This window comes from Carassius gibelio, chromosome A6 (assembly GCF_023724105.1).
Source record: "Carassius gibelio isolate Cgi1373 ecotype wild population from Czech Republic chromosome A6, carGib1.2-hapl.c, whole genome shotgun sequence".
Lineage (NCBI taxonomy): Eukaryota > Metazoa > Chordata > Actinopteri > Cypriniformes > Cyprinidae > Carassius > Carassius gibelio.
The window spans coordinates 20,129,103-20,155,536 of NC_068376.1; the positions used below are offsets into that span (position 1 = coordinate 20,129,103).

Consider the following 26,434-nt stretch of genomic DNA (forward strand, 5'->3'; position numbering starts at 1 on the left):
TCTAAAGCCTCTCAAGCTAAGGACTTCCTCTTGATGATTATCTAACGTTCCCTCATAAAAGCAGAAGGAAATTACATTGAGAAGCATGAATAAATATCTGTTATTTTCTTCAAGGGGACTGAAGCTTGTCTAGCCATAGAAGTGATTGAAATGATAGGACAAAAATGTCTTTAACTCTAATATTCAGGTGTCAGCTTTCTCAGAAAGCTCTGGTCTTGGCTCATCCCTAGACCCTAAGCCGCCTTGTTGGCATGATGCAGATTTAACTCCAGCCAATTAGCCTCTTAGCTTTTTCAGTTCTGTTAACATACAGTATACTGTGTCAAAGTCCATCAGAAGGATTTTGATTGTTCCAATGTACCAGTACTACAGTGATTATTGTCTTTAAGAAAGATTTGTACAGCTTGTTAAAGATGATCTTTGTTTTTTATATTCTATGTAATTTAGCAACTTTGTACAGGTAGACTGGAGATCTGTTTATACACCTTCCACTGTCTTACACACAGACATAAGGGACATTAGCCCCGCTTTTGACCACAACCCCCAAAAATAGCCAAGCTAAAACTGCATAATTAATATGGAGTTGAAATGACTTGTTATAAGAAAGATTTTCAGGGTTGAACCATATTGCTAACAATTTTACCCTTAAAAATAAAGCTAGGTCGATGTCGTAGAAGAACCATTCAGTTTCAGAAAGAACCTTTGGTAAACAGTTCTTTTTTTTTTTTAAATGTTGTGAAGAACATTTTAATAATTTAATAAGAACCATTTTCCAATCGAAAGAACCTTTAGTCCAGTGGAACCACAGATGCCATAAAAGAAATGACAAGCCAATTTTTAAATTTTTCTACAATATTTAGTAGTATCTTATCAGTGATGACTGTCAGTTTATGTACATATATGGCAGAAATGTACGAAAAAATAAATTAAAGACGTAATCAAACAGACGATGAACAATATTAACAGCAATCATTATATATATATATATATATATATATATATATATATATATATATATATATATATATATATATATATATACATATATATACATATATATACACACATATATATATATATATATATATATGTGTATATATATGTATATATATATATATATATATATATATGTGTATATATATGTATATATATATATATATATATATATATATATATATATATATATATATATATGTATGTATGTATATATATATATATATATGTATGTATATATATATATATATATATATATATACACACAATCAAACTTGTTAGCAAAAAATGGGTAGTTCTTTATGTTGTTTGCATTATCTCTTCTTTGCTGTTGCAGATAAAAGCCTCTGCTACATCAATATCTCCTATTTTCAGAACAACTGGTATCTGTCACAGTAATTGTTTCATATTTTCCACTTCATTTCATTGCTTTCAATGCTGCGGGTGTTCACAAAACCACCCCCTTTTTAGTAAGACTGTTCATTAGTTAAGGGTTAATTGATAGACTAATGCAATTACTGACTAATTATTTTATTTTATAAATCCATAGCCATTGTCTATTCTGTCACTTCACCTCTAAAAAAAGGATAGAGATGGAATAAAAGGTAAAAATCCTATTACTATGATTGCCAAGACGGTGATAAACCTCAGAGCAGGGCGAGAAAGAAAAAGACATGAGAAGATGAAGAAAGATGATTGTAAGCTGTGACAGGAAGAGTGTATTGATTGGCTTTGTGCGCTCATGGCTTTTAATTTCCCTGACTGGCTTTCCACCCTCAGTCTGTGATGGATGAGAGAAGGCTTCAATCGCAATTCACAACCTGATGAGACACATACATGCACACACAATGACAACACGTCACAAATACAAAGAAAAATCCATGCTGTTACATACTGGATTAAGAAGTTTGCCGGTAGTAACTTGCAGTGCTGACTGCTGATTGAAAGCTACTGCAATTTAACACAATCTCGGCTTGACACGCATCTGCATATGCACACACAGCACAACACCCCATAATATGTTACGGGGCACTTGCATCTCAACCCTTCCAGTGCTCACCACATGACTTTCAGCATAGCATTCATCAAAACACATTTTCTGCATTTTAATTTTTTTTAAATCAGTAACACATTGGATGAGGTGATCTAACTTGTTCGATGGAGAGAGGCAAAGACATGAAGACATGGATTCTGATGAGTGGCGGGAGGAGGGTGTGTGGATATGAGCGGAGAGGCCAAGGTAATTAGAGGCCTTTTAGAGTAATTATTCAGTCATAACAGAGGGGATCTGAGAAGGGACTTACACTGATTATACACCATTACTCTGCACCGCTCACACTTTTATGCTGATTGCTGCCTGTCCATGTGTGTATTTATAGCCATCAGTTTGAACATGTTTTACATTGGGCATACGATGGATGGATGGATTTTCGAAAGATTAAAAAGAACATGGAATCCAGAAAAATGAAAAAAAAAAAAAATCTAATGGATTTCACAGGGCCTTATAATATGCTGATTCAGTGCTCTTATTAGCAATGCCATGCAATGAGCAATCTTACTGACCCCAAACTCTTCAACGGTAGTCTATAAATGTAGTTTAGGCATTTGGTATATAAATTAATTTTTATGGTTTCATGCTCTTGGCAGCCAACAATTCGCTGCACAAAACACTGTTGTTATACCAAACCATGTTTATCCTCATTGCACGGGAACTACTGTAGTATTTAATGTAGTCTGAGTCGTATTTTCTCTTAGCTTGTGTAGTTTTGTTCTGGGTTTTGAAGAGTAGAGCACATCACACAACCTGTCCATGTTGGCAAATCTACATCATTTGACTGCTGCTGTGAAGAAAAAGGTTTTGCACCAAAAATACTGTTAACAACAGAAACATATGTGAAGCATTCGCTACTTTTACAATTCTTTTCACTTTTACACCTAACTTATACAATCTAAGACAGGAAACTTTTACTTATTTTGCTTAATTATTATACTTAAGAAGTTATTTCTTATGTATGCCTCATTGTATTGTTAGTTGTATTAGTATTGTTTTCCCCCCTTCTGTCATCGACCATTAATTAAAAAGTGCAGGAATAAGGGCGCATTTAAAATGGTAGTGCATAAAAAATGGCAGGGGTTTTATGTCATTTCAATATAATGGCATGCTCCAAACTTACTCCATTTTTTTTTCTTTTGAAATGATGTATTTTAAGAGTTTTATAGCTCTCTTGAGCTTGAGCAGCAAATCAGATATTCTGTGTAATCTGTTAGAATCTTGAGAAACCTCATGAATAACTTCCAACTAGAGACACTGAAAAAATAAAACTGTAAAGCGTCCTTTGCTGTTCTGAAATATTTTCAACCAATTCAGAATTCTCTTTATTGTGAAACACACACACGCAGACCTACAGTATGTGAAAAATCACATAAAACTTTTTCTCTCTTTGTGGGAAAATATCGATTGCCCCTTTCATTTTTCGCCTGGAACAAAATAGAATTATCTGCCTTGAAATGATTTGCCTCCCTTGAACAAATCAATTAATCTGTCCCTCCTGACTTACTCTCTGACTTGCTGAATTTTTCGCTCTGTTGTCTGAAGTAGCCAGCACTTAAGAAAGAAGCTGCCTAACCCCATTAAATTCTTCTGCAAAAGCCTGTTCTTTGGACTCCATTCAACCATAAGAGCGTGTTGGGAATTTATCCACTCAGTTCCTTTACAATATATTACATAATGAGCTGTGCACCACTGCTTCAAATACAAGCCAGTACAGCGGTTTTAACTCATTTGAAGAAGCTCTACCTATATGTTCTTGCATTGTTCCAAACTTTAGAGGATAACAGAAATAAACCAAAGAAGAAAGGGAGTATAAGGGAATGCTGGACACTCTTTGTTCTTACATCTGGACGTACACTTTTCCACCAGAGGGGGACAGTGAAACAGTCACACAAAAACAGTCTAATACAGGTGAAATGTGTAGCCTTTTATTTTAATTAAATAATTTTTTTTTTTTTTAACTATTTCTTTTAAAAAATTTCTACATGAATTTAACAACATTGTGAATCCTTTCTGACTGAACCTTTAACAATATTTATTGTAACCTGCTCATTAACTTCTTATCTTATCTAATAAATAATAATAAATTTATTTCCCAAAAGTAATTAAATCATTTCATAATTCTCCTGCAACCTCCATTGTATTAATGTGGGTTATTTATGGAGTTTATTAACTTTTGGATTTTTTTTTCCCCACAAGTGCTTCTTGCAGCATTGACTGATAGAGACAGAACAATAGATAGAATGATGACAGATATTAATAATAATACATTTTTGTTATTACTTACAAAAATTCTGAAAAAAAATAATATGTTCAAATAAAATGACAAATTATATATATATATATATATATATATATATATAAACTAAGCAGCATATATATATATATATATATATATATAGAAGCCCTACTGGAGACTAAATCAGATGACACTGACACTGAATGAGATATACCAGGTCTATCTTTTTATGGCACATGACTCAATCAAATACTGCCCTCCTATGGCTCAACTGTGTAACCATCAATACAATGCAGAGGGGGGTTATTATTCTTTGTTGATGACATATTTTGTGAATAAAGGGCACCCAGGTCTCTTAGTCCTGAGCTGTGCGGTCTAACATAACCAAAGCTCTGAAAAAAGTTAAAAACATTTGTACAAGCAGCAATGCAGCTCAGTGCGACCTGCAGCCTTGGCTTCACTCTTGGTTTTTATATATTTACAGGTTACACACCTTAGATGCTTTCCTATATAGATGAACAGATGGAGAAAAAAACAAGAACTTAAACTTTCTTCTTCGCTGCTGAAGTCTGAACTCAGGCCTTCGTTATAGAAAGGCAGCCAGATGGGATTTTCAAAAACACAGAACCTTGATGAATTATTAATAATATCAAGACTGCAGAGTCTCGGGGCAAACACACGAACACTGTTGACTCTCTGCCATCAAATTTTAATGTTCTATCAGTACTGTAATGTAGAAGACGATGTGACCAGAGAGAGGAGAAAATAACAGACGGAGAAAATAAAGGACACATCAGGTGAGTGTTAGAGGCCATGCTGAATCTCAAGAGATACAGGAGCAGGAACATCTGTGTTTCTGGGGCCTGAAAAGAGAAAGGGAGCAGGGAGACCACCTGCAGGTGTGTTTGAGCACATGTACATGCAGGTGTGTATGTTTAGGAGGGGTTCCTCTCTCACCTCTCCCCAGGGAGCTGGGCTCTCGTGCAAGGAAGACAGCATCTTTTTATCTCGGCTGATGTCGCAATCAATCAGAGTGACAGTGATGGAGACCCTCATATAGACCCTACTCTCCCATCTGTCATTATTAACCCCTACTGAGGGAGAGCTTTGAGACTTAACCACAGCTATTTATTCAGTCAACATGAGTGAAAAACAATACGATTTCATAAAGATCATCGCATCTGTGCCGCAGTTCAAAAGAGAAAGACACAGGAAGATTTTTTTTTTCTTTCTATACCATAATGTTCAACTAGTATTGGCTTAAATCTACCCGGGAGCTATTGAAAATATACGAAAATTGCTAGAATTATTATTATTAATATTGTTATTATTTGTGCAATACTTAATTCTTTCTGGTTGGTCATGGAATTCATGCAGTAAAATACGACTTCTCAAACATGCCATGTACAAAATATGACGAAACAAGAATCAGAGATATCTGGAATTAGTAGAATAGTTTGTTAAACTTTGAATATTAAGCTGCTGAGTTTGTAAGTGGCATCTGAATAAGTGGTACTTCATGCATCTATCCACCTCTTTCCTAAGTAAGTGAGTCGTCATGATTTACAAACCCGATTCCAAAACAGTTGGGACACTGTACAAATTGTGGAATGGAATAATTTATAAATCTCATAAACTTATATTTTATTCACAGTAGAATATTGATAACATATCAAATGTTGAAAGTGAGACATTTTGAAATGTCATGCCAAATATTGGTTCATTTTGGATTTCATGAGAGCTACACATTCCAAAAAAGTTGGGACAGGTATCAATAAGAGGCCGGAAAGGTTAAATGTACATATAAGGAACAGCTGGAGGACCAATTTGCAACTTATTAGATCAATTGGCAACATGATTGGGTATAAAAAGAGCCTCTCAGAGTGGCAGTGTCTTTCAGAAGTCAAGATGGGCAGAGGATCACCAATTCCCCCCAATGCTGCGGCGAAAAATAGTGGAGCAATATCTGAGAGTTTCTCAGAGAAAAATTGCAGTTTGAAGTTATCATCATCTACAGTGCATAATATCATCCAAAGATTCAGAGAATCTGGAACAATCTCTGTGCGTAAGGGTCATCCCCATGACAATGCCAGACCACATAATGCATCAAATTACAACATCATGGCTGAGTAGAAAGAGGATCCGGATACTGAAATGGCCAGCCTGCAGTCCAGATCTTTCACCCATAGAAAACATTTAGTGCATCATAAAGAGGAAGATGCGACAAAGACCTAAGACAGTTGAGCAACTAGAATCCTGTATTAGACAAGAATGGGACCACATTCCTATTCCTAAACTTGAGTAACTTGTCTCCTCAGTCCCCAGACGTTCGCAGACTGTTATAAAAAGAAGAGGGGATGCCACACAGTGGTAAACATGGCCTTGTTCCAACTTTCTTGAGATGCGTTGATGAAATTTTAAATCGACTTATTTTCCCCTTAAAAATTAAAATTAAAACATTTGATATGTAATCTATGTTGTATTCTGAATAAAATATTGAAATTTGAAACTTCATTGTATTCTGTTTTTATTCACAACTTGTACAGTGTCCCAGCTTTTTTGGAATCGGGTTTGTATTCTAACTTGAAAACCCCTCAGAGGAGCTCAGATGATGCCAACCCTGAAACATCATAAACTACCAAATATTGCAACAAGTTTGATTGCAACATATAATCATTGCTGTTAATAGTGTTCATTGCTTGTTTGATTACACCATTAACTGAATTTTACCATACATTTCTGCCGTATGTACATCCATTTGGCATAGTCACCACTGACAAGCTGTTACTAAATATATTGTAGAGACTTCATTTTCTGTAAAGCTGTTTTGCAATGATTTGTATCGTGAAAAGCACTTTACAAATAAACTTGAATAGAATAGAATAGAAGTTAATTGCATAACTTCCGCTTGGATGTTCTCATGTTCTGGTCTCCTTAAAAATATATTACAAAACGGTGGTCAACTAAATGAATTAAACTGAAACTTTTTCAGTTTAGTAACTAAATATAAAAATGTGCTGATGTTGGCTGCCACAGTAAAAGCAATAAACATCCTGTAAAGTACTTGTTTTAAGTCTTTGGTTCTTTTAATTGTGATTATTTTGGCTCACATTTAACAAAACCCCACCAATTCTTAACCAATTAGAATATGGTGACAGGTAAGGGTGAGGGTAAGCCACAAACGTTAATTGCCAAAGAAGCTGGCTGTTCACAGAGTGCTGTATCCAAGAATGTTAACAGAAAGTTGAGTGGAAGAAAGTGTGGAAGAAAATCCTTAAAATATTTTTGCATGATTAATTTCTTATGTATCTCATCCCACACCTCTGTTGCTAATTCCAAAATGTAATTTTAGACCTAAACCAGTGTTTAGGTGAGGCACAATGAATCACTGACACGAGAGAATAGTTCAGTGGGGTCACGTTCAACGTCAGGAACAACGTCACAATCCATGTCACACTCTACAATACTGGCGCCGCCCATTTTTCCTGCAGAACATACCCCCTCTTCTCTGGCACCTGATGACATTTGAAACACACAAAAAAAAGGACAAACAAGAAAGTGCCATGTGACAACACAAAATTAACTGACTTAACGGTCTGTGCAGTGCCAACAGCACAACATATGAAGCCTCACAGAACTCCTTTGAGCCAAAGCAAGGAAACGGATGAAAGCTGCCCATCTATTACAGCTCATAATCTTTTAACTTGTTGGGACAAAGGCCTACCCTCCTTGCATCCACTGCAATCGGACCTGGGGCAGAAGCAGGTGTCTATCGCCAGGAGGATATCAGGGTCACTTGGGGGGGCAATAAGTGGCTAGCAGTGGGATGGGATTGGTTATAGATTTTTTATTTTTGTTTCTTTTTGTTTTACATTACTGTTTCTACTCAGTATAAAAATAAAAAGAAGAAAATTCAATACACAATTGTTTATAGAAAATAAAAAATGAATTAAAATAAGTAGTTACTTTACTTTACTTTACTCTATTTCTCTTCTCCACGGGCAAATTAATTTCTCCCCGCAACTGAACTTTCACACTATTTGTCTGGCAGGCAACATCAAATGTACAGGTTATGTGTTCACACATTCATCACACAGAATAAGGCTCATTAAACATGGCACGTGGTACCACAGAGAGCAATTAGACCATTATGTAGCTTCCACCTGCCATTATTCTATGCCATACTATATGTAGGTAAAACTATTTGCTAACATCTTATATCAAATCGAAATGATGATAGTATTTATTATGTATCCTATTATCTAGTGCACCGAGCCAGTTTGGAAGGTTAACTTTCAACATGTGGCTCATGCTCGTAAATAAGATACAATGATTCATTTACCTGCGTTCAGACTTGTCACATTTAAATTGAATCAATAGGCAGTGAAACCTCTCCTTCCTTTCCCTTTCTTCAAAAAAAAAAACTTGGAAGTGAGAAAAAAAGTGAGAGGACTGGGGAAAATAAATTCTGAAATAGGGGAGAATTACTGCCCCCCTGAGGCCCTGCCCCCCTTCACCTCTTTCCTGAAATCCATTTGGCCTGGTCCCCCCATTAGGCTGGCTGTCAGGCAGTGGATGCTGGGATGGGCGGCTGTGTAGAGAGAGGCAGGAAAGGAATGAATTTACCCGGTCATGTAGAGCGGGTGTCAGAGACAGACTCAGCCGGCAATCCATCAGTGGCACCAGCTTCCTGTCAGTGGGGGGAGGGCAGAGAGAAAGAGACACATTGGGTCATCGAAGCATCTCCATTCTCTAGCGGTTCACATGCCGTGGGGAGATGGTACAAGAGGGGGTCTGTGGAGAAGGTTTAAGTGTGCACATTTTAACAATGTATACTTCTTAATAGGCCTGCTGATGGGAATATAGTGGATGAAGGCAGGACAGAATCCAATTATCCCTTATGGTGGGTGCTTTTTAAGCAAGCCGGCTAACCTTTGACCGCTTTGTCTTTGCCCTCAGGGCATACAGCTCTTGAACATACATGCAGCCCATCTAAGATACCTGAGAAAACATGCACTCACCAGAATCTAATGGACTTCTTTACTTTGTCATGTCAGTGCCTAGCGTTAGCATGCTATGCCTCTTAACATGGTGGATACATCTTGTGCTGACTGTCTTCCACATTCATTAAGGCAATGAACTCCCTGAAAAAAAGACAGGTGGGTGAGAAAATACCTAAATAACTGTCCATTAGGGATCCATTTAACATCCTGAAAGGAAGGGGGAATGAAGCCGAGAGTGATTTCTTGAACACTTTTTTTTTTTTTTTTTACTCTGATTTTCAGCATTTAATAGATTTGAATTTAACTGGACCATGGAAAATACCATGTAATTTTCTATTGGCAGAAGTATTTTGTAGAGCTTAGATACTGTACAAAAAGTACAAGAAGAAAAATACTTTATTGTTTTATTTCTGGAGATATGCACTATACTAGTGATATTCAGTATCAGATTACGGTTTGTCCAAGCCATGAAAGACGGGTATTTTAAATTGTTTTTAAAGGTCATTTTGGCAATTTCATTTCAATTTGTGTCAGTACTATACTTAAGTTCTGTTGAATGCCACACTACTGGGCATTTGCTGCTAGCAAGATCTGTTTGGTAGCTCTATCTGCATCAATTTAATCTCTCAAACTCAGTGAATTAATACAAACCACATGCTGAGTTACTTAAAAAAAATCTTTATTATCCATAAGGTAGAATTAACAACAAACATGCGTCTTAACACAAAAGAACATTGTAACATATTGCACTGGTTCAACTCTAGCAGTTTTTTTTTTCCTTTGCACAAACTTGTGTCTGTACAACCACATTGTCTCCTTTAGTCTTGGACAAAGCATGATTGACACCTGGGCAGAGCCCTAAACCCATAACGCCACTGTATCACCATTGACTCCCTTGTAAACTGAGTGTCAGGTCTTAAAATACACACAATATCTAGTCATTGTCCCATTCTCTCTATGCGTCATGTCTAAGGCAGTGGCCATTGCACACAAAATGACTTCTCATATTAAAGACACTCAGAACACCAGACTTAAAAATATTTACATAAAAAGTAAACCATCTCATTTGGGTCAAACACAAACAAACATACAGATATTAGGAGAGGGCAGTGGTATTTTAAGTGGGACATAAAGTCTAAGTGTGTATTTAGGGTAGGTAGATTTAAGTAGTGCGTGTATGTGTACTCCAAAGATTTTTCATTCATAAAAAGCCAAGCTATACCACAGGTGAGAGGTGGCAGGTAAATTTGCTCTAGATGGTGTGTGAGATTAAATTTCACTCTTGCGTGCATGGTGGCATGCGGGACATTGATAGATGACCACCCCAGGCATTCTGACACCCGACTTCACCTCAACAAATAGCCCAACCATTATCATCATCCCCATCACGTACATGAGAAGGCAGTTAGCACTCACTTTCACAGCCCACGGCAGCTCACGACTTTAGAAAGAGATGAATTTCGCACATTTACACACATAATTCAGGAAACTATTTTCCTTTTTTTGGTAAAAATGGGTAGAATGTGAAGCAGGTCATCAGAGACTACATGTAAAAAAAAAAAAAAAATGTTAAAAACTAAGTACTAGGCTTGTCGATTGAATGCGACCGTTTCATAATGTCTTTATACCCTGTAAAATCTCAAATGCAATACAACCAGAAAGGAAATCACCAGCGGTCTGCCATCATCTAAGTTACAAAATGTGCCTGAGCACCCAAACTACACATATGACATATCATTTAGACATAATGCACTAGTGTGCCAAAAATGATCTATCAAACACATGTAAACATTTAAGGGCAGTTTCTATAAGCCCTTCAACTTTAGTTTAAATTGAGATTGAAGATTGGGTATGAGAATGATAACTTTGGAGTGGGATTCAGGACATAATCATTTAACCTTGTTTAGTTTTTTTAATAACTGTACTTTTATGCCTTTGCCACTAGTGTAGGATTGATAAGTGTTCTCTAGACACAACAGGAAAAATACTCTATTAAACCTGACTGCCCACAGATGCATTTCAAACTTTGTCCAAATGCCATTCTCGTTACAAGTGCATTTTTTTCACTGATCATGGTGCTCGGGTTAATTAGGTTCATTAGGAATGGAGCTTCAAGCTGCAATGCGATCAACAGCTCCAATCCTTAAAGAAACGTAAATGAGCAAGACATCCAGTCACTTTTTATATGGACAAAACATGAATTAGGGCATAGCATAACTGTACATCAGTTTTAAGACCAACTTAAAACACTTTAATTTTCCATATTGTCAGGGCCAAAAGTAGGACAGGAGTGTGTTGAAAAGAGATGGCACCTAGAACTTTTATAACAGGCAAGTGTTGAAATTTGAACAATAAGAATGAAAATGAGGAGGTAAACTGAGTGGATAAATGTAAAATGTGGTTAAAACATTCAAAGTTCCACAGGTTAACCTTTAAATACATTATGGAGTTAACACATTAAGTCAAGATAATATGACAACGTACCACAGTGTGACTTACTGGTCAAACCCCAACCAAGTTTGAGATCTAATTGGATACTGTATTTATTGGTTTTCATATTATTGTCACACAAAATAAAAAGGGTTTGTGCAAATACATCTTTGTCCAGTATATGACAAAGAGCTGAATCAGACAGAGCTAATATGGCAAAGAAAGGACACCAATCAAAAATACACTCCCATTGTCTAGGGCATAAAACAAACAAATAACAGACTTTTTTAAAATATGCATTATATAAGAACCCACACGAACATACACTCGAACATGCTTCTATACACAGGCGCACACACACACACACACACACAAACTCCAGATACAAGTCTGCCGAAATAATAAAAAAAAGCAAACAAATATACAGACACAACAGGAAATTGGTCCAGATATTAAGAGAAAGAGAAAATAAAACGGGTAAGCTGAAGAATAAATATAATGGTCCGCTTGAACAGAGACAAAACCAAACACGATCTAGACATAATGATGTGCAAGTAACAAGTGATGTCTTTAGCTAAGCTATGTAACTTTACATAACTTTAGTGGGATGTGAATGATGGCCAAATATCACATGATTTATTATACAGAGTATTTCCAAATCATTTCTAATAACATCTTTAATTCTGATTAGAAACATTAAGTAACACGTAAAGATGTAATTCATGCACTTATTGGCCATCATTATTCTGCATTACACTTCCAAATTCAGCTACCATATAAATATTACATTAGTGACGGCTGTGCCATAGGGGAAATCTCAAGTCCTCACAAATCTCACAGTTGTTGGACACAATTGAAAGCTGACACAAGTGCAAGTGGGAAAAGGAGGAAAATGCAGTTTGGTTTCTCTTTATATTACTTATTAACTATACTACAGGTGTGATGAAATCAACTTTGTATGTTTGTGAAAATTGCTCGGGATACGCTACTCTTATTGCTGCAATATGTCTTCCTCTAAAGATGAATAGGCAAAAAGAAATATGTGAAATGTTTAGGTGTTGTTTTAAGGCAACTATACTTAGTACAAGAGATGATTCTTAAAGTAATAGAAGGATAATATGAAGAGGTAATATACTTCAAGTTGACACGGTTTCTGTCTCTCAGGGTGCAGACCAAAGCATTTTTCCAGATTTTCTAGCTGCTGAGAATTTTTTTTTAAAAGGTGGAACAAGAAATCAAAGCAATTTGAAGCAAAAGCTTCAATTATTTAGTGAATGGCAGAGCATAAGACATTCTGAAATGAAGCTTTTGGGCTCGTCTGTAAACACCTCCATCTTATCTTTCAGAAATCTTTTTCATAGGAATACTGACAATAAACAGGACAACATGCCTTGTGTTACAGTGTGTATTTGTCAGTCATAGGCAAGTTAAATTAAAGCTGGAGAAAATGGGTCTTTCTGCAAGGCTGCTACGTTGTCTTGAATTTGTCTTGTGAAATAGTGGAACTAGACTTTGCCTGGGCCTGAGATTGTGCTTCAGATCTAGGCCTTGGTGTGGTGCCACACCGCAGAGTCTCTGGTCTCTCCTGATGTTCTTCCCCGGCTTGGGGGTTTGGAGCAGTTGACCTTTTGGTCCCTGGGACCACCAAAGATCTCTGAGAAGTTGAAACTGGCTCAGATTTAGATGATGATTGTTTAGAGGGAGATTCAGTCAGCTGTGGAGACTGGAAGCCAGAAGCAGCAGAGGGACTCAAAGAGTCGGGAGGATCACGACGTTCCAGACGACATTCTTTTATCTTCGGGTAGGTGGGATCTGTCTGGGGACGCTGGTCCTTTGTACGCTCTGAGGCCTCTCTAGTACCTGGGATGCTGAGTTTGACAGGGCCAAGCACACTCTTAGCCACAGTGGCCAGTTGAGACACAACTTTGTCCATTCCGCTCTCAGAGGCAGTGGATGGAGAGGCTGCAGCAGTGGCAGTAGCAGCAGCAGCCGCAGCCTGTCTGCGGTTGTCAGCCTCCTTCATCTCCTTTGTGATGCCTCCGGTTGGGGTGGTAGCAACAGGGATATCCCTGGTCACTCCAGAAGCAGTGCTAGGATCCATTTTACCACTGGTTCTGGACCTGGGCTCAGAAGTTTTAGGGGACCTCCGGGGATCCAATGGAGGTGTGGTGGGTTTGATGAATGGGTCTTTGCTGACAGAGGTAAAGGCACTACCATGGGTGGAAAAGGTACTGGACAGGGGGCTGGGTTGAGGTGGAGATGGCCAGATAGTGGATTGAGAGTCCTGTGCCTTTGATTCTTTATTTTTCAACTCTTCAGCTAGGGTTGAACTTGAGTTTTGAGCCATAATAGAGGTGGTGGGATTCTGTTCTGGGGGCTTGGCTGCAGCTTGCACTGATGGTGATATTGAACTTTGTGTCTGAGACTGAGTGGTACTTTGGCATTGTATCTGCAGTCCTCGGCTGGGCTGAGGTAAGGCTGGGGGTGCAACGATTGAGGACATCAGTCCCAGTGTCTGTGGAGCTGCTGGTCCCATCCTGATGCTATGGGGAGCGGCCATTACAGTTGTAGGCCTTAATATATGGCTAGGAGGAACATAGCTTGTCCTGCGTCCATCTTGACTATCTTCTGACCCTTCGTCGGTCTCATCCTCTGAGGAGTCCACCTCGTGGATGGCATCCTGCTTTTGAAGAGACTCACGGCGCTCAGCACGATCCTGGCGTATGGCAGATAGCTTGTCTTTCAGTTTACTCTTCCCAGGAACAAGTCCCAGAGTTCCAGTTCCAGACTCAGGACCTTCTTGCCTGCCCAGTTTACGAACTGAACTTTTCTGCAGACTGCCCTTTTCTGCAGGAGACACTCTTCCTCCCATCAGAGTCTCACTGGCTGACTCCTGCAGGCTCTGTAGACTGGGGTCTCGTTGCATCATCTCTTTTTTAAAATCTGAATGTGAGGTATCAAGACTGTGTTTGCGGCTGGCACCAACTGGTAGCTTTTTATCAGCAGTAGAGGAGGGAGGAGATGAGGATGAAGAAGAAAGAGAGGCTGCGAGTTTCTCAGCTGATTGGACACGTTTGAGCAGAGGAGAGCGAGGAGTGTCTGCACTCTTCGGGCGGGATATCTGTCTTACTAATGGAGGTGAAGAGTGGAGTTTGACAGGGAAAGACTGGCCTATTGAAGAAGTGATGAGCGGGTGGTTTGACAGGGGCGAAGGAGAACGCGGTGGGGAGGTGTTTTGAGGAGTGGGCGATGGTGTACGTGCTAATGGGGATAAGGGAATATTGCCTGCAGACTTCCGGCGGGGGGATCTGTACTGGCGCTGCAGTTTGGGAGCCAGACCATGCAAAGAGCTTGGTCTGATCTGTCCAGAACTGGCAGGAGAGTTGGGCACACTGGAGCTAGGTGAGCTACTTTGGGATGAGTTCCCACCCACTGCATTAGAGAAAGAGAAGTTTCAAGGTTAAAGATTAAACTTATTAAAGAAATATGAAGATGAATGAAATGGCTTGAGATATAATATTGATTACGTTATGGGAAACAAATTGCAATATTGTCTGTAGCAATGTGTATAAAATCACACTGGCAGTAGTTGTTTTTGTATGATGTATATAAAACTATTTAAATACTGTTTGCTACTGTGATTTCTGTTTTGACATAAGAGATAAAGACAAAGGATTCACCTGAGTGGGCAGAGTCAGGAGTGGAACGACAGCCCTGTGTGGGTGAGCGAGGGGACATGTGCGTGGGAGACCCTGGGACACTATCGCCTGATGAGACTGAGCGGTTCAGAGAGGACAGGCTACGACTGGTGTGGAGAAGGGTCGCTTGCTTGGTGATCTTACGAAACAGGGAGTTTCTCTTCTTACTGTAGTAGATAAGTTTATACAAACCATTAATGGGACAACAAATGTAAGCCAGAGGACTTGAAATCAGAAGAACTCTGTGGGACATAGGTATGTGGATTTGATGGATTTTCACTTCACCTATCTTGTCCATCTTTGGTTTTGGTTCTTTTGTTGCGCCGGGCCATTTTGGACTTGTAGCTGGTTTTGCGTGCAGGGCCAACCTTAATAGAAGTATTCTCAAAGGGCGTAGCAGAAATGGACACCTTACTGCCACTCTGCAACATAAAAATATGTTAACCTTAATATCAATCATTTCTAAAGCAACAATGCTTCAGTTTGTGGCTGTCAACGTACTTTGAGAATGAGTTCTACAACTTCTGTGTGCACAAGTCCATGGACAGGCTCTCCATTAACATGTGTGATGAGATCTCCCTCTCTCAGTCCAGCCTCATGAGCAGGTCCCCCATCCTCCAAGTGCTGCAAAGCCATATGTTAGAGGACTCAAAACCAAACACTGGTATAGTCTAACTACATCATGGAGAATAATTGTATCTGACGTACTCACCCAGACCATGTGGTGCACAGTGTAAATGTCTGTGTCTCCCATGTAAACCCTGATGGCACGCAGGGTGAAACCATATTTCTTGCCAGCTCGGTGGATGACTATGGCTGGTTTGACACTGCAGATGGCTGGGGAGAGATCTCGACTAGGCGAGGAGTCACGTGATGAGGGGTTGGATGAGAGCGAGTGAGGGGACATGGGACTGGCCAAAGGAGAGGCACCATGGTGATCTGAAAAAAAGGAAGAAATTGCACCTCAGTTAAAGTGTGATAGACCACCCCATACATTTATTCTACAGAGACAGAGACAGCCAGTTCAAAAAAGAGACTAGTAAGACATGTTCGTGCTGGAACAATATTTTTATTAACAAATCATAAGGATTTAAAAAAAATTGGATTGCTAAAACTATCATCATATCATCCTATTGTTCAAGGACCAACAAGTCTTGCATGACAAAATCACAATTACCAATAATTTGTACTTACCAGCAGGAATCAAGAGTGAAAGTGTAGTTGCTGAAGCTGACTTAATGACTTTGTTAAGTGGGCGTGATGTGTGTTTTTCCGTATCTCCTGACAGCAGTCTGTGGCGAGCTCTACGAGCTGCTAAATCACTGATGGCTTTAGGAGTGAAGTTTTCAGATCCTTCAGCACTGTAGCGAGAAGCTCGATCCAACACATCACCAGAACCACCAGCTGAAATCACACAGATGAAAAATTAGCAGCCATATGTCTACAGAAAATGGCCAACTCTCAGAATAATAAATCCCATTCCTTTTTGTATATGTGTTTTTTTTTATACCTCAATAAGTATAGGGCCTTAATAATACGTGGTCTTAAAAATATTTTTAACATTTAAAAAATACTAGTTCCCAGAATAATTCCACAAGACTGACGTGTGAGTGTGGATTGGCTGATCTGGCTGGAAGTGGAGCCTGGTGTGGTTGGCGATTCATCCAGTCTGAGCTCTCTCTCCACAGGGAGCTCTGGTATGGCCTGAGGCAGATCTTCCCCACGAGGTCCCCTCACAGGGGTCTTCCTGCCCCCCACACCACCATCCTCTTCGCTGGAAATGGCAAATCGAGGCATTTCGATGATAGCCGAGCAGCAGCGGCGACGTACTGTCAGAGGCGGGCTGGAGTCGCTCTCGGTGTGAGATGACTCGGAAACAGAGAGTCGCTTCCTTAGGCTACAAAAGACCAGTTCATTACACCATGCTGAACAAATATCTGACTACAATTTGACTACAAATGATTTATTTATCAGAATCACTTCAGGTGTTTCACTCACATCTCAGGTGAGCCCACCAGCCAGCTCCGGTCTCGAGACTTTAGGCCACTGAGACTGTCGATACGCTCTCCTCCCTCTTCACTCAGACTGCGTTTAGTGGGAGGAGGGGTGCGCTTCTCCTCATGCAAGGAAAGACGCTCCATACTACTGTACACCTAAACATGGGAGACCGATTTTGGTGGAGAGAATAAGATTGATTAAGTTATAAACAGTTAAAAACAGTATAAACTGCTGAAGACACTAGATTTAACTTAAAATTTAGCATAACAGATACAGTCTTTATATGTGACCCTAGACCACAAAACCAGTCTCAAGAGGTATGTTTTTAGCAATAGCAACAAAAAAAATATGGGTCAAAATGATTATTATTTTTTTTTTTTTTAAATCATTAGGATATTAAGTAAAGATTAAATTTTCTACCGTAAATATGAATTCATTTCATATACCGTAAGAATTCATTTGGACAAATTAAAAGGCGATTTTCTCAGTATTTAGATTTTTTTTGCACCCTCAGATTCCAGATATTCAAATAGGTGCATCTTGGTGAAATATTGTCTGATCCTAATATACCATACATCAATTGAAAGCTTATTTATTCTGCTATTTTGAAGAATGTAGACTTAAGACTGGTTTTGTGGTCCAGGGTCACATATATGCCATCCATATGCACTATTATACTTCATCCTACTTTGAACTACTGTATACTACTTGGCATAATTATTTTGATTTTAAATAAAACATTAGCTATCAATTGAATGTCTTATATCATTGTTTTTGCTGTCGTTAAGACATGTGTTGCATGTGTTACTTCACACCTTGCTGAATCGTGGTGAACAGGAGGAGAACTGACGGATCTCCAGATGGTCATCATCATTTGTGTCGTCCTCTTCCTCCGAGTCCACGTGATGATACCGATCTGAGCGTGCTAGTGGGGTCAAAGAAAGAGATTTCAAATTGTACTTTAGAGAATGTAGGCCCATGTGGTGTGCATCTGTATTGCAGAGAGAATAATGTGTCATTTTTTATATATAAATTTAACTACAGCCCCTGCTGCCTGAACACGTACTGTCAAAGTAGCTAGTGTCATCCTCCGACTCCAGCTGAGGAATGAACTCTGCCTTCTGCCTCAGGAGACTGTTCCAGTCCAGATCAGTAAAAAAACTGTGCTGTTTCACCTCAAACGCACTCCCTGTGAGACAGGGAAAGAGAAGAGCTCTTCAAATATTTCTCAAAAAAACAGAGATATAGGATAACATGAAAGAAAAAGTCTTCTTAAGATTTTCTGTTCAGGTTTATCCATAAACTATTAATCTCAGCAGATCAGTCGAGTCACTCCTCTAAGACTAAACTAGAGAATAGATCAAGTCAGAGTCTGTGCAAGTAAGTGTGAGCTTGTGTGCTAGAGGACCTGTTCCTAGACGCTCCAGAGGGTTTTGGCGCAGCAGTTTGGAGATGAGATCTTGAGCATCTGGAGGCAAAGCTTCATCACCTTCTGGCCAGATTATATCATCTATTGAACCACACATTCAGAATCATATTTTTTGAAGGACTCTCAACAACATCAGAATTAGGTTTACAGGTCAGATTTCAGAGCATTTTATCTTAGACAGTGAACAAAAGAATAGCCTGATTTTAGGGGTCTATTAAGTTTTTCAAAATTAATTACTGACCGGTAAAGAAGATCATCACTGATTAGGAATACTAATAATGATAATTGACATCACATACCATACAAGTCAAAAGTTTGGCCACTCGTGTTTTTATAATGTATGCAATGTTTCTCATAATTAAATTTTTCAGAAAATAATGTTTTTTTTGCACTTTCTTCTAGACACTTACCACTGATGACTTGTCCAAACAGCTCCTCAGGAGTATCCCCAAAGAAGGGAGCACATCCCACGAGAAACTCATACAAGATAACTCCCATGGCCCACCAGTCCACTGGCTTTCCATAGCCCTGCCTCAGAATGACTTCAGGAGCTATGTATTCAGGAGTACCACACACCTGATGGAGAGAGGAAAAAAGGGAGTATCCTTTTATTAACAATAATAAATAAATAAATATATAAATTCAACAGACAAAATACAAAGTTTCTGTACCTGTTTGTCCAGAAATTCACGGGCATCTTTTTCAATGTGGCCCTCATATAGATTGGTTGTTAAGCTCATTAAACCAATCTTGGACAGGCCGAAGTCTGTCAGTTTGATGTGTCCCATAGATGTAATCAGCAGACTGTTGAAAAACAGACCATTCTTATTTCTGACATCAGTGAATATAAAAAGGCCATCATTCTATCTAAAAACACAGCTGTCTAAACCAAAGCCAACTGATCTGTTATCAAGCTTGTTTTTGTATTCTTTGAAAGTGAGATGGAATCTAAAGAACAAATAAAAAGCCTTAAATAAATAATGGAAAGTCAACTACAAGCACCGTGGTTTGGTGTTAAGTGTACTTACTTGTCAGGTTTGAGGTCTCTGTGCACAATGCCATAATTGTGAAGGTATTCCAGGGCTAGAACAGTCTCAGCAAAGTACATGCGTGTCATGTCCACAGGCAGAGCCCCAATGTGCTTCAACAAAGTGGCACAATCTCCACCTTCAGAAACACATAAACACATTCAACTACAGCATCACTCTGTGGTGTATCCTATACTAAAATCCTCCATGACCTTAGTCACCCATAGTTCTATAAGTGTTTCTTACCCTCCACATACTCCATAACCATGCAAAGATGTCTCCTTGTCTCAAAAGAACAGAACATACTGACAACAAAAGGGTTCTCTGCAAATGTTAGGATGTCTCTTTCCACAAAGGCTTGCTGGATCTGGTTTCGCAGGATCAGGTTCTGCTTGTTGATCTTCTTCATGGCAAATCGCTGACGGGTCTCCTTATGCCTCACCAGAAACACAGCCCTAAGTGGAGAGAGGTATGCATCACTATTAAGCTTCTAATTGTTTAACTGTCTTCTTACTCTACAATTATTAAAGGCAAGTGATGGGAGAGCCAATGGATAATGACAAATTTCAAAGGATATAGCATTTATAATTATTGATGTGACAGTGAAATCCTGTTGTCTTACCCATAGGCTCCATTACTGATGAGTTTAATGGTCTCAAAGTCTTCCTCACGTGGAGTTTTAGTTTTGGGTTGAGGCTGAAGCTGATTTGGTTGTACGGTGGCTCCTCGACTCTGCACATGAACATCAACACTTTGTCTTAGTTGGATGTTATTGTACAGAGTCGGCAGAATCATTTAAGACTTCTCAATTCTATCACTCACGTCTGTGGAATCTGTCTCGGTCTCTGGCGTTTCAGGGTTACCACTGTCATAGCTGCTCAGCTGGGCCATTTCTAGAGAGTGAAAGTAAAAGGAGGGAATGAAAGTGAACAGGTGTCATTGAAAAACATCATAAATGTCATTGTAGTTCCTAATGTAGTACTACAAAAAGAGTTGCTTCATAGAATCCCCAAAAGCTTTTGGACCCTTATGTCACAACCAAAGATTTTTAAGTGTAGCTTAATGTTCATATGCTTTTAAGACCACTTACCCTCAAGGGGGTCCCTGGTGAGTCCCAGCTGGCTGATAATGTATCGAGGGATGTCAGACTTGATGCCCTGACCTTCTTTAGCATGATCTTCAGCAGCCTCCAACAGGTGGTAGAACTCCTCTGGATCAAACTCCTACAACACACACAGGGAGAAATAGGTTCTCATGATATGATTAAAATTTGACATCAATCCCAATCATTTAATTCATTCTAGAAATTTTACTCTATAACAGCAAGGTACTGGAGGTACTACTTTCTTTAATCCTAGTTCCAGTCAAATATTTATAATCATTACATTCATAAGGTTCATTATATTCATTCATCTTTACTCAATAATTTATCAACCTTTTGTAACAGGCTAAAAAGTTATTCACACAAAAAGATGAAATAATGTCACACACACAGTATTTTAACAAACTATCATTTGAAAATGAAAGAACAGAAAAAAAATAAAAAGCCAAACAAATAAAAGGCCCAGCAAGGGCTAATATAACTAATACTGTAATAACAGGTTAGAATATTTTGTGTGTGCTTATATTTGGTAGGTATGTCTCCTGGAGATATTTGTGATGCCTTGTGCACACATGAAGCAATAAAATGTTAACAGCTCATTGCTCTCTCAGCTGCTTGTCAGTGATCAGTGCTGAGCTGTACTATATGCTGTCATACTACTGAACGCAAATGATTACTCAAAATACACATGTGGCCACAGACATGGAGCCCTGTAGCTTTGTGTGGAAGTCAGCTTTTGGGTTTATGTGTGTTTCCATAATGTCTGGTGTGATTTTTTTTAAACAATTCAGCGAATCTGACAAATCACTGTGAATTTTGAAGGTTTACAATGTGGCCTTGATTCAAATACACATATCCTCCAGGTAATTCTAGCTTTTTAATTATATGGTACTAAGCATGTGCTTCATTAATATGGAAAAGCAGTTTGCTCTGAAGCCTCAGTAAAATTATGTCCAGAATAGAGTCCCTTAAATTATCGGTGCTTACCAAACACTCCAGCAGACGAGCGGGTCGGGCGATGATTATCATCAGCTTTTTAACCAGCTGGGTGACAAATGTCACCTCCCCACTTTCTGAACGCTCATGAGCCTAACAACAAACAAAGAAAAAAAAAAAAACAGATTTGAAATAGCTTGACCTAACTTGACCTTCTGCTTACACAGTGACGAATGAGCAAGATGCTGATATCGGAAGCAATATCAGTCGAGATTTTTGACACTCAAAGCACTACGATGAGGGATAGGTTAAATTATGCGTACAAAAAGAGTACATACAAAGGAAGAGTGTAAAAGGAGCAGAAAGGAGAGAGTTCATCAATAGAAGAGCAGTAGCTGTTTAAACAGCCGGCTGACAGTAATAGAGCCATCTCTGACAGACAGCACTGCCACCTCAGGGGATGTCTAATCAGCCTCTGAATTATTTATACAGGTAATGAAACCGCAAGTGAATCGCACACTCAGGATAATAAAAGGCCTCTGTACTGAGTAAATACACTGCAGACAGACAAGTATCAGCAGTGAGAGATAAACGATGACGGAGTGATTTGGTTTAGCACACCTTAAACTAGATGAAATGAGATACTCTATACATAATCTATACATAAAGTCAATAAGGTCAAGCGTACAAAAGGTCGATAGAAGATCCTCAGGATTCCTCTAGGCCCAGACATCATGGTGATAGCCAGGTCACTTAAGTGACCCGGCCTTGAGATTGGCTCCTGTGGTTTTTAATGATGCTACCATGGAAGACTGAATGATATAGACTCATCATTTAAAAAGACAAATGTCCAGTTTAATAAATAAAGCCTATAAACGAGGACAAAGAAAAATGCAGGGCAATAGTGAAAGACCTTATGGAAAAAAAAAAAGAGGAAGATTGGAACAGTGGAACATATACCTGTGCCATATCAGTTATGAGCCAATATTAGTGGTTTTTATTTATTTATTTATTAGTATTGGTCAATATTAAATATATATTGGAGGACATTTAATTGAACATTTTATATATTTTTGACCTATTTATTTATTTTTCAATACAAAATAGCGTAGAATTATAATCACGGTCATATAATAAAAATTTGTATTATATTGTTGGTATCACCCAGAATGTTAATAACAGTGCATCCCTTTACATTATGGACTAAATTCGGTTTAAAGTGTAATATACTATAACTGACAAATATTTAAAATCCTTCTACAATTATCCATTTGATTAAAGTAAACAATAACAGGTGTATTATCAGGCATAAAAATATTCTAGTTACAGTCCATATTTTGCATGTGAAATTGTCATAGCACAGGTGAGTCCACAATTCAACAACATAAAACAGCTTCTATTAGACTATGACCTTGACTCAACGCAACTCTGCATAGTAAAAACAATCAGGAACTCAACTGTTAGATCCACATGGTTTCTGAGCGTGCTCTGCTCCCAGCACTCTAAAATCTGCTGAAGAACCTCCTCTTCCTCCAGCCGCCTCTGCCACGAAACGCAAGACATCCTCTGAGAGAGCGAGAAGCGTTAAATGGAGAAGTCGGAAATGCTTTTCGGAGCACACCTGCTAAAGATGCAGTTTATACCACGATCCCCGTCTGGCCCACCTGTCACCATCGGCTCCCAAACTAAATTAGCCAATTAACTCGGGCTGAATGATATCATCCGTACTCGCCTGAATGCCAAGTATGGCTGCGGCAATAGCTCGGCGACTGCATGAGATCACGATGTGCGCATTTTTGATTCTGGCAGGCAACAGCAACAAGATGGTTATGGACCACCAACCGAAAGAGGGGAAAACCCGACCTGATCCCACCTTCCATTCTCACTCCCCCCCCTTTCTCTCTCTCCCACTCTGTCTCTCGCTCCCCGCACCCTCCTCTTGGGTGCCTGGGATACTCATCCATTACCAGTGGTGGTTACTGGAGTGTGAAATTAAAATCAGGAAGGTGCTGCACCCCCATTCCAACCCTACACAACAAACACACACTCTGGTACATTCCTGCACACATGATTTGTGGATTTGGAATGGGACCTCTGGCAGTCATAACGCTGCCCCTGAGGCACTGTGACTGAACTAATCAAGACATCAGTATCCTGGCTAATGCAGATGTGACAGGTGACCACAGACCCAACAGAAGAAAAAAAATCGTCAGGGAACCAAAAATCACAAGAGTTGTTTGTGACAGCCCAGCTGTCATAGAGATGACCTCTTCTCTGATGTGATGACATCACCACTTTGGCTGACATAGATTTATATTAAGGAATCCACAAGAAAGGCCTTGCATGACAAGGAGTTAATACCCTTGAAATAAATGCAGACAACTTCCTACATACTCTCCACATGGGGATAATCTTTGCATACTCACATCTTGGTGTAGCTTCTCAAGGTTCTCCTGTAGTTCATAGAAGTAGCGGGAGGTGATGAGACCCTCACGGGATTTGTCCAGGCAGTCCCGAGACAATTCTATGACCTGGTGGTGGATGAAGCTCAGGACGCCATCAGCTAAAGGCATGACTTTGTCAGGAGCTGAGGAGAATATGAAATCAGCCAGCCGTTCCTCCATCTGAGCAGTTGCCTGTGGGATAGAAGGGTCCTGGTAAGGGCTGGTTTGAAACAAAGGCCAAGCCATGGAGAAAGAGAGGCAACCAGCCACCCACAATGTGTTACTGTACATTTATTCAATCACACTTTTTTTTTTTTTTTTATTTTCAATTGTTTTTTATTTAAAAAAACAAGTATGATTTTTTTTTATATTATGCATATAGGCAATGATAAAACACGCATATCTCTGTGTGTGTGTGTATATGTATTTTATTTTTTTTACAGATATCAAGCAACAGAGAGTGGTTTATTTATTATTTATTGTCTGTACACATTAATGGTAATTTGAGTCTTGCCAATTTTTTTATGTTAAACAAGCTTATTTATTTTTATTTTTAATATACTTTTTATTTAATTATTTAAAATTATTATTACTATTATTATTGTTATTAATATATTTATATGATATACAGTTACTATTCTATTATCATTCTAATTTTTATTAATAATAATAATAATAATAATAATAATAATAAATATTTTCTTTCGCTATGTGTATTGATGCTCTGGCAAAGCAATTTTAAAAAAAGTATTGTGTGAAAATGAGACTTATCCAAGTGCAAGTTCATGAGTTTTAGACTTCACCTTAGGGAAACGCTCCTTGTAGACATGGTTCATCATGACGATCTCATGGTCAAATAATATGGGTGAGCGTCCAGGGCTAAAGACGAGAATAAATAAAAACAAAATATGTAAAAAATAAATAAAAAATGGGACTTATTCATTATTTATTTTTAAACCAATCATATATTTTCAACTCCAATGTCCCTCTTCCTTCAAGCAGATGTTGCTTGTTGGCCTATACCTGTAATTAAATGTTGATGACAGATTGGAGCACCTGTATTTTCTGACATAGCCATTCATGTCAATCAGAAACACTCCGGAGGGAACACTGAGAGATACAGGTTCTGTAGATAAGTGAGTATGTGTGCATTTCAGTCAGGGACAACGATTACAGATACAGCTGGGACCGCATGAGTCACTCCTGTTAGTAAAGATAAGCAGGTCATGTGACCTTAAGGATGAGGTAATGCTGTTAAGTCATCAATCGAAGGCTTGTGCTCCTTATTAGACCTCCTGATTGAATGAATATATACTAACCATAGCACATTTGATCAACCTCCAGGGTGCTGTTGAGAAATGCGCCAACACACACACACACACACATACACTAAATTGGCTCATTTACAGCTCTGTCAGTAACAATAAGAGAAGGGAGAAATATTCTAGTCAAATCTACAACTTACTTGAGAGCCATTTCAATCAAACATTACGATCTGACCACGGCTGTGATAAAGGTTAACTCTAACAGAGACTGATTCGAAGCCGAAGGGAGCTGCATTAACAATCACACTAAGAATATTTCCCCCGCTGAGTGAGGTAGAGAGAAAAGACAAGGGAAAATGAAAGAAAGAAAATACCTTAGAGCGATTCTCTTATTAAATAGAATAACAGTGATCTTCCTGCGGCACAATAACATTCTGCATTTATACAGATGATAATTAGTGAATGCGATTATTTTTCTCTTATGTCCTTGCAGCCCTAAAAATCATCACGTTTTTGAGAAATGACCTTGTAAAAAGATTCTCATTATATTTTTAAGTCAAATAAATTAAATTGAAATAGATGTTCTGTGCAGGAACATACTGGAAATAAGTGGAAAGGACAAGTATTCTTATGAGTTTTTTTATGGGTAAAAACAAAAAAGGGAAAAAAAGAATAAAGTGTTCACATATGTTAGAAAGTATAAAAAAGAGAAATAGAAGTACAAAAAGAGAGAAACAATATTTGAACAAATTTTCAACTCTAAGTACGAAACCTACTTAATCTGTTACAACTTTATTTTTCCAAGGAATTTGGATTTT

The 26,434-nt window shown here is 38.6% G+C and overlaps 1 protein-coding gene across 5 annotated transcripts in view; it reads right to left on the reverse strand.

The window, feature by feature from the left end:
• Positions 1–9,948: 9,948 nt before the first annotated feature.
• LOC128015647 (microtubule-associated serine/threonine-protein kinase 2) overlaps positions 9,949–26,434 on the reverse strand; it is a 120,216-nt gene continuing 103,730 nt past the window's right edge. For all 5 annotated transcript variants that reach the window (XM_052599677.1, XM_052599679.1, XM_052599678.1 and 2 more), the window contains 21 exons: positions 25,155–25,230; positions 24,334–24,543; positions 21,959–22,060; positions 20,960–21,092; positions 20,692–20,762; positions 20,492–20,601; positions 20,116–20,324; positions 19,870–20,008; positions 19,513–19,645; positions 19,252–19,417; positions 18,821–18,922; positions 18,479–18,601; positions 18,228–18,337; positions 17,413–17,567; positions 17,019–17,311; positions 16,609–16,818; positions 16,127–16,353; positions 15,916–16,038; positions 15,700–15,836; positions 15,397–15,581; positions 9,949–15,148 (listed from right to left, as the gene is read on the reverse strand). In XM_052599677.1, the coding sequence (XP_052455637.1) occupies positions 13,185–15,148; positions 15,397–15,581; positions 15,700–15,836; positions 15,916–16,038; positions 16,127–16,353; positions 16,609–16,818; positions 17,019–17,311; positions 17,413–17,567; positions 18,228–18,337; positions 18,479–18,601; positions 18,821–18,922; positions 19,252–19,417; positions 19,513–19,645; positions 19,870–20,008; positions 20,116–20,324; positions 20,492–20,601; positions 20,692–20,762; positions 20,960–21,092; positions 21,959–22,060; positions 24,334–24,543; positions 25,155–25,230 (4,978 nt within the window). In that variant the 3' untranslated portion in view covers positions 9,949–13,184. The remainder of the gene's footprint in view (positions 15,149–15,396; positions 15,582–15,699; positions 15,837–15,915; positions 16,039–16,126; positions 16,354–16,608; positions 16,819–17,018; positions 17,312–17,412; positions 17,568–18,227; positions 18,338–18,478; positions 18,602–18,820; positions 18,923–19,251; positions 19,418–19,512; positions 19,646–19,869; positions 20,009–20,115; positions 20,325–20,491; positions 20,602–20,691; positions 20,763–20,959; positions 21,093–21,958; positions 22,061–24,333; positions 24,544–25,154; positions 25,231–26,434) is intronic.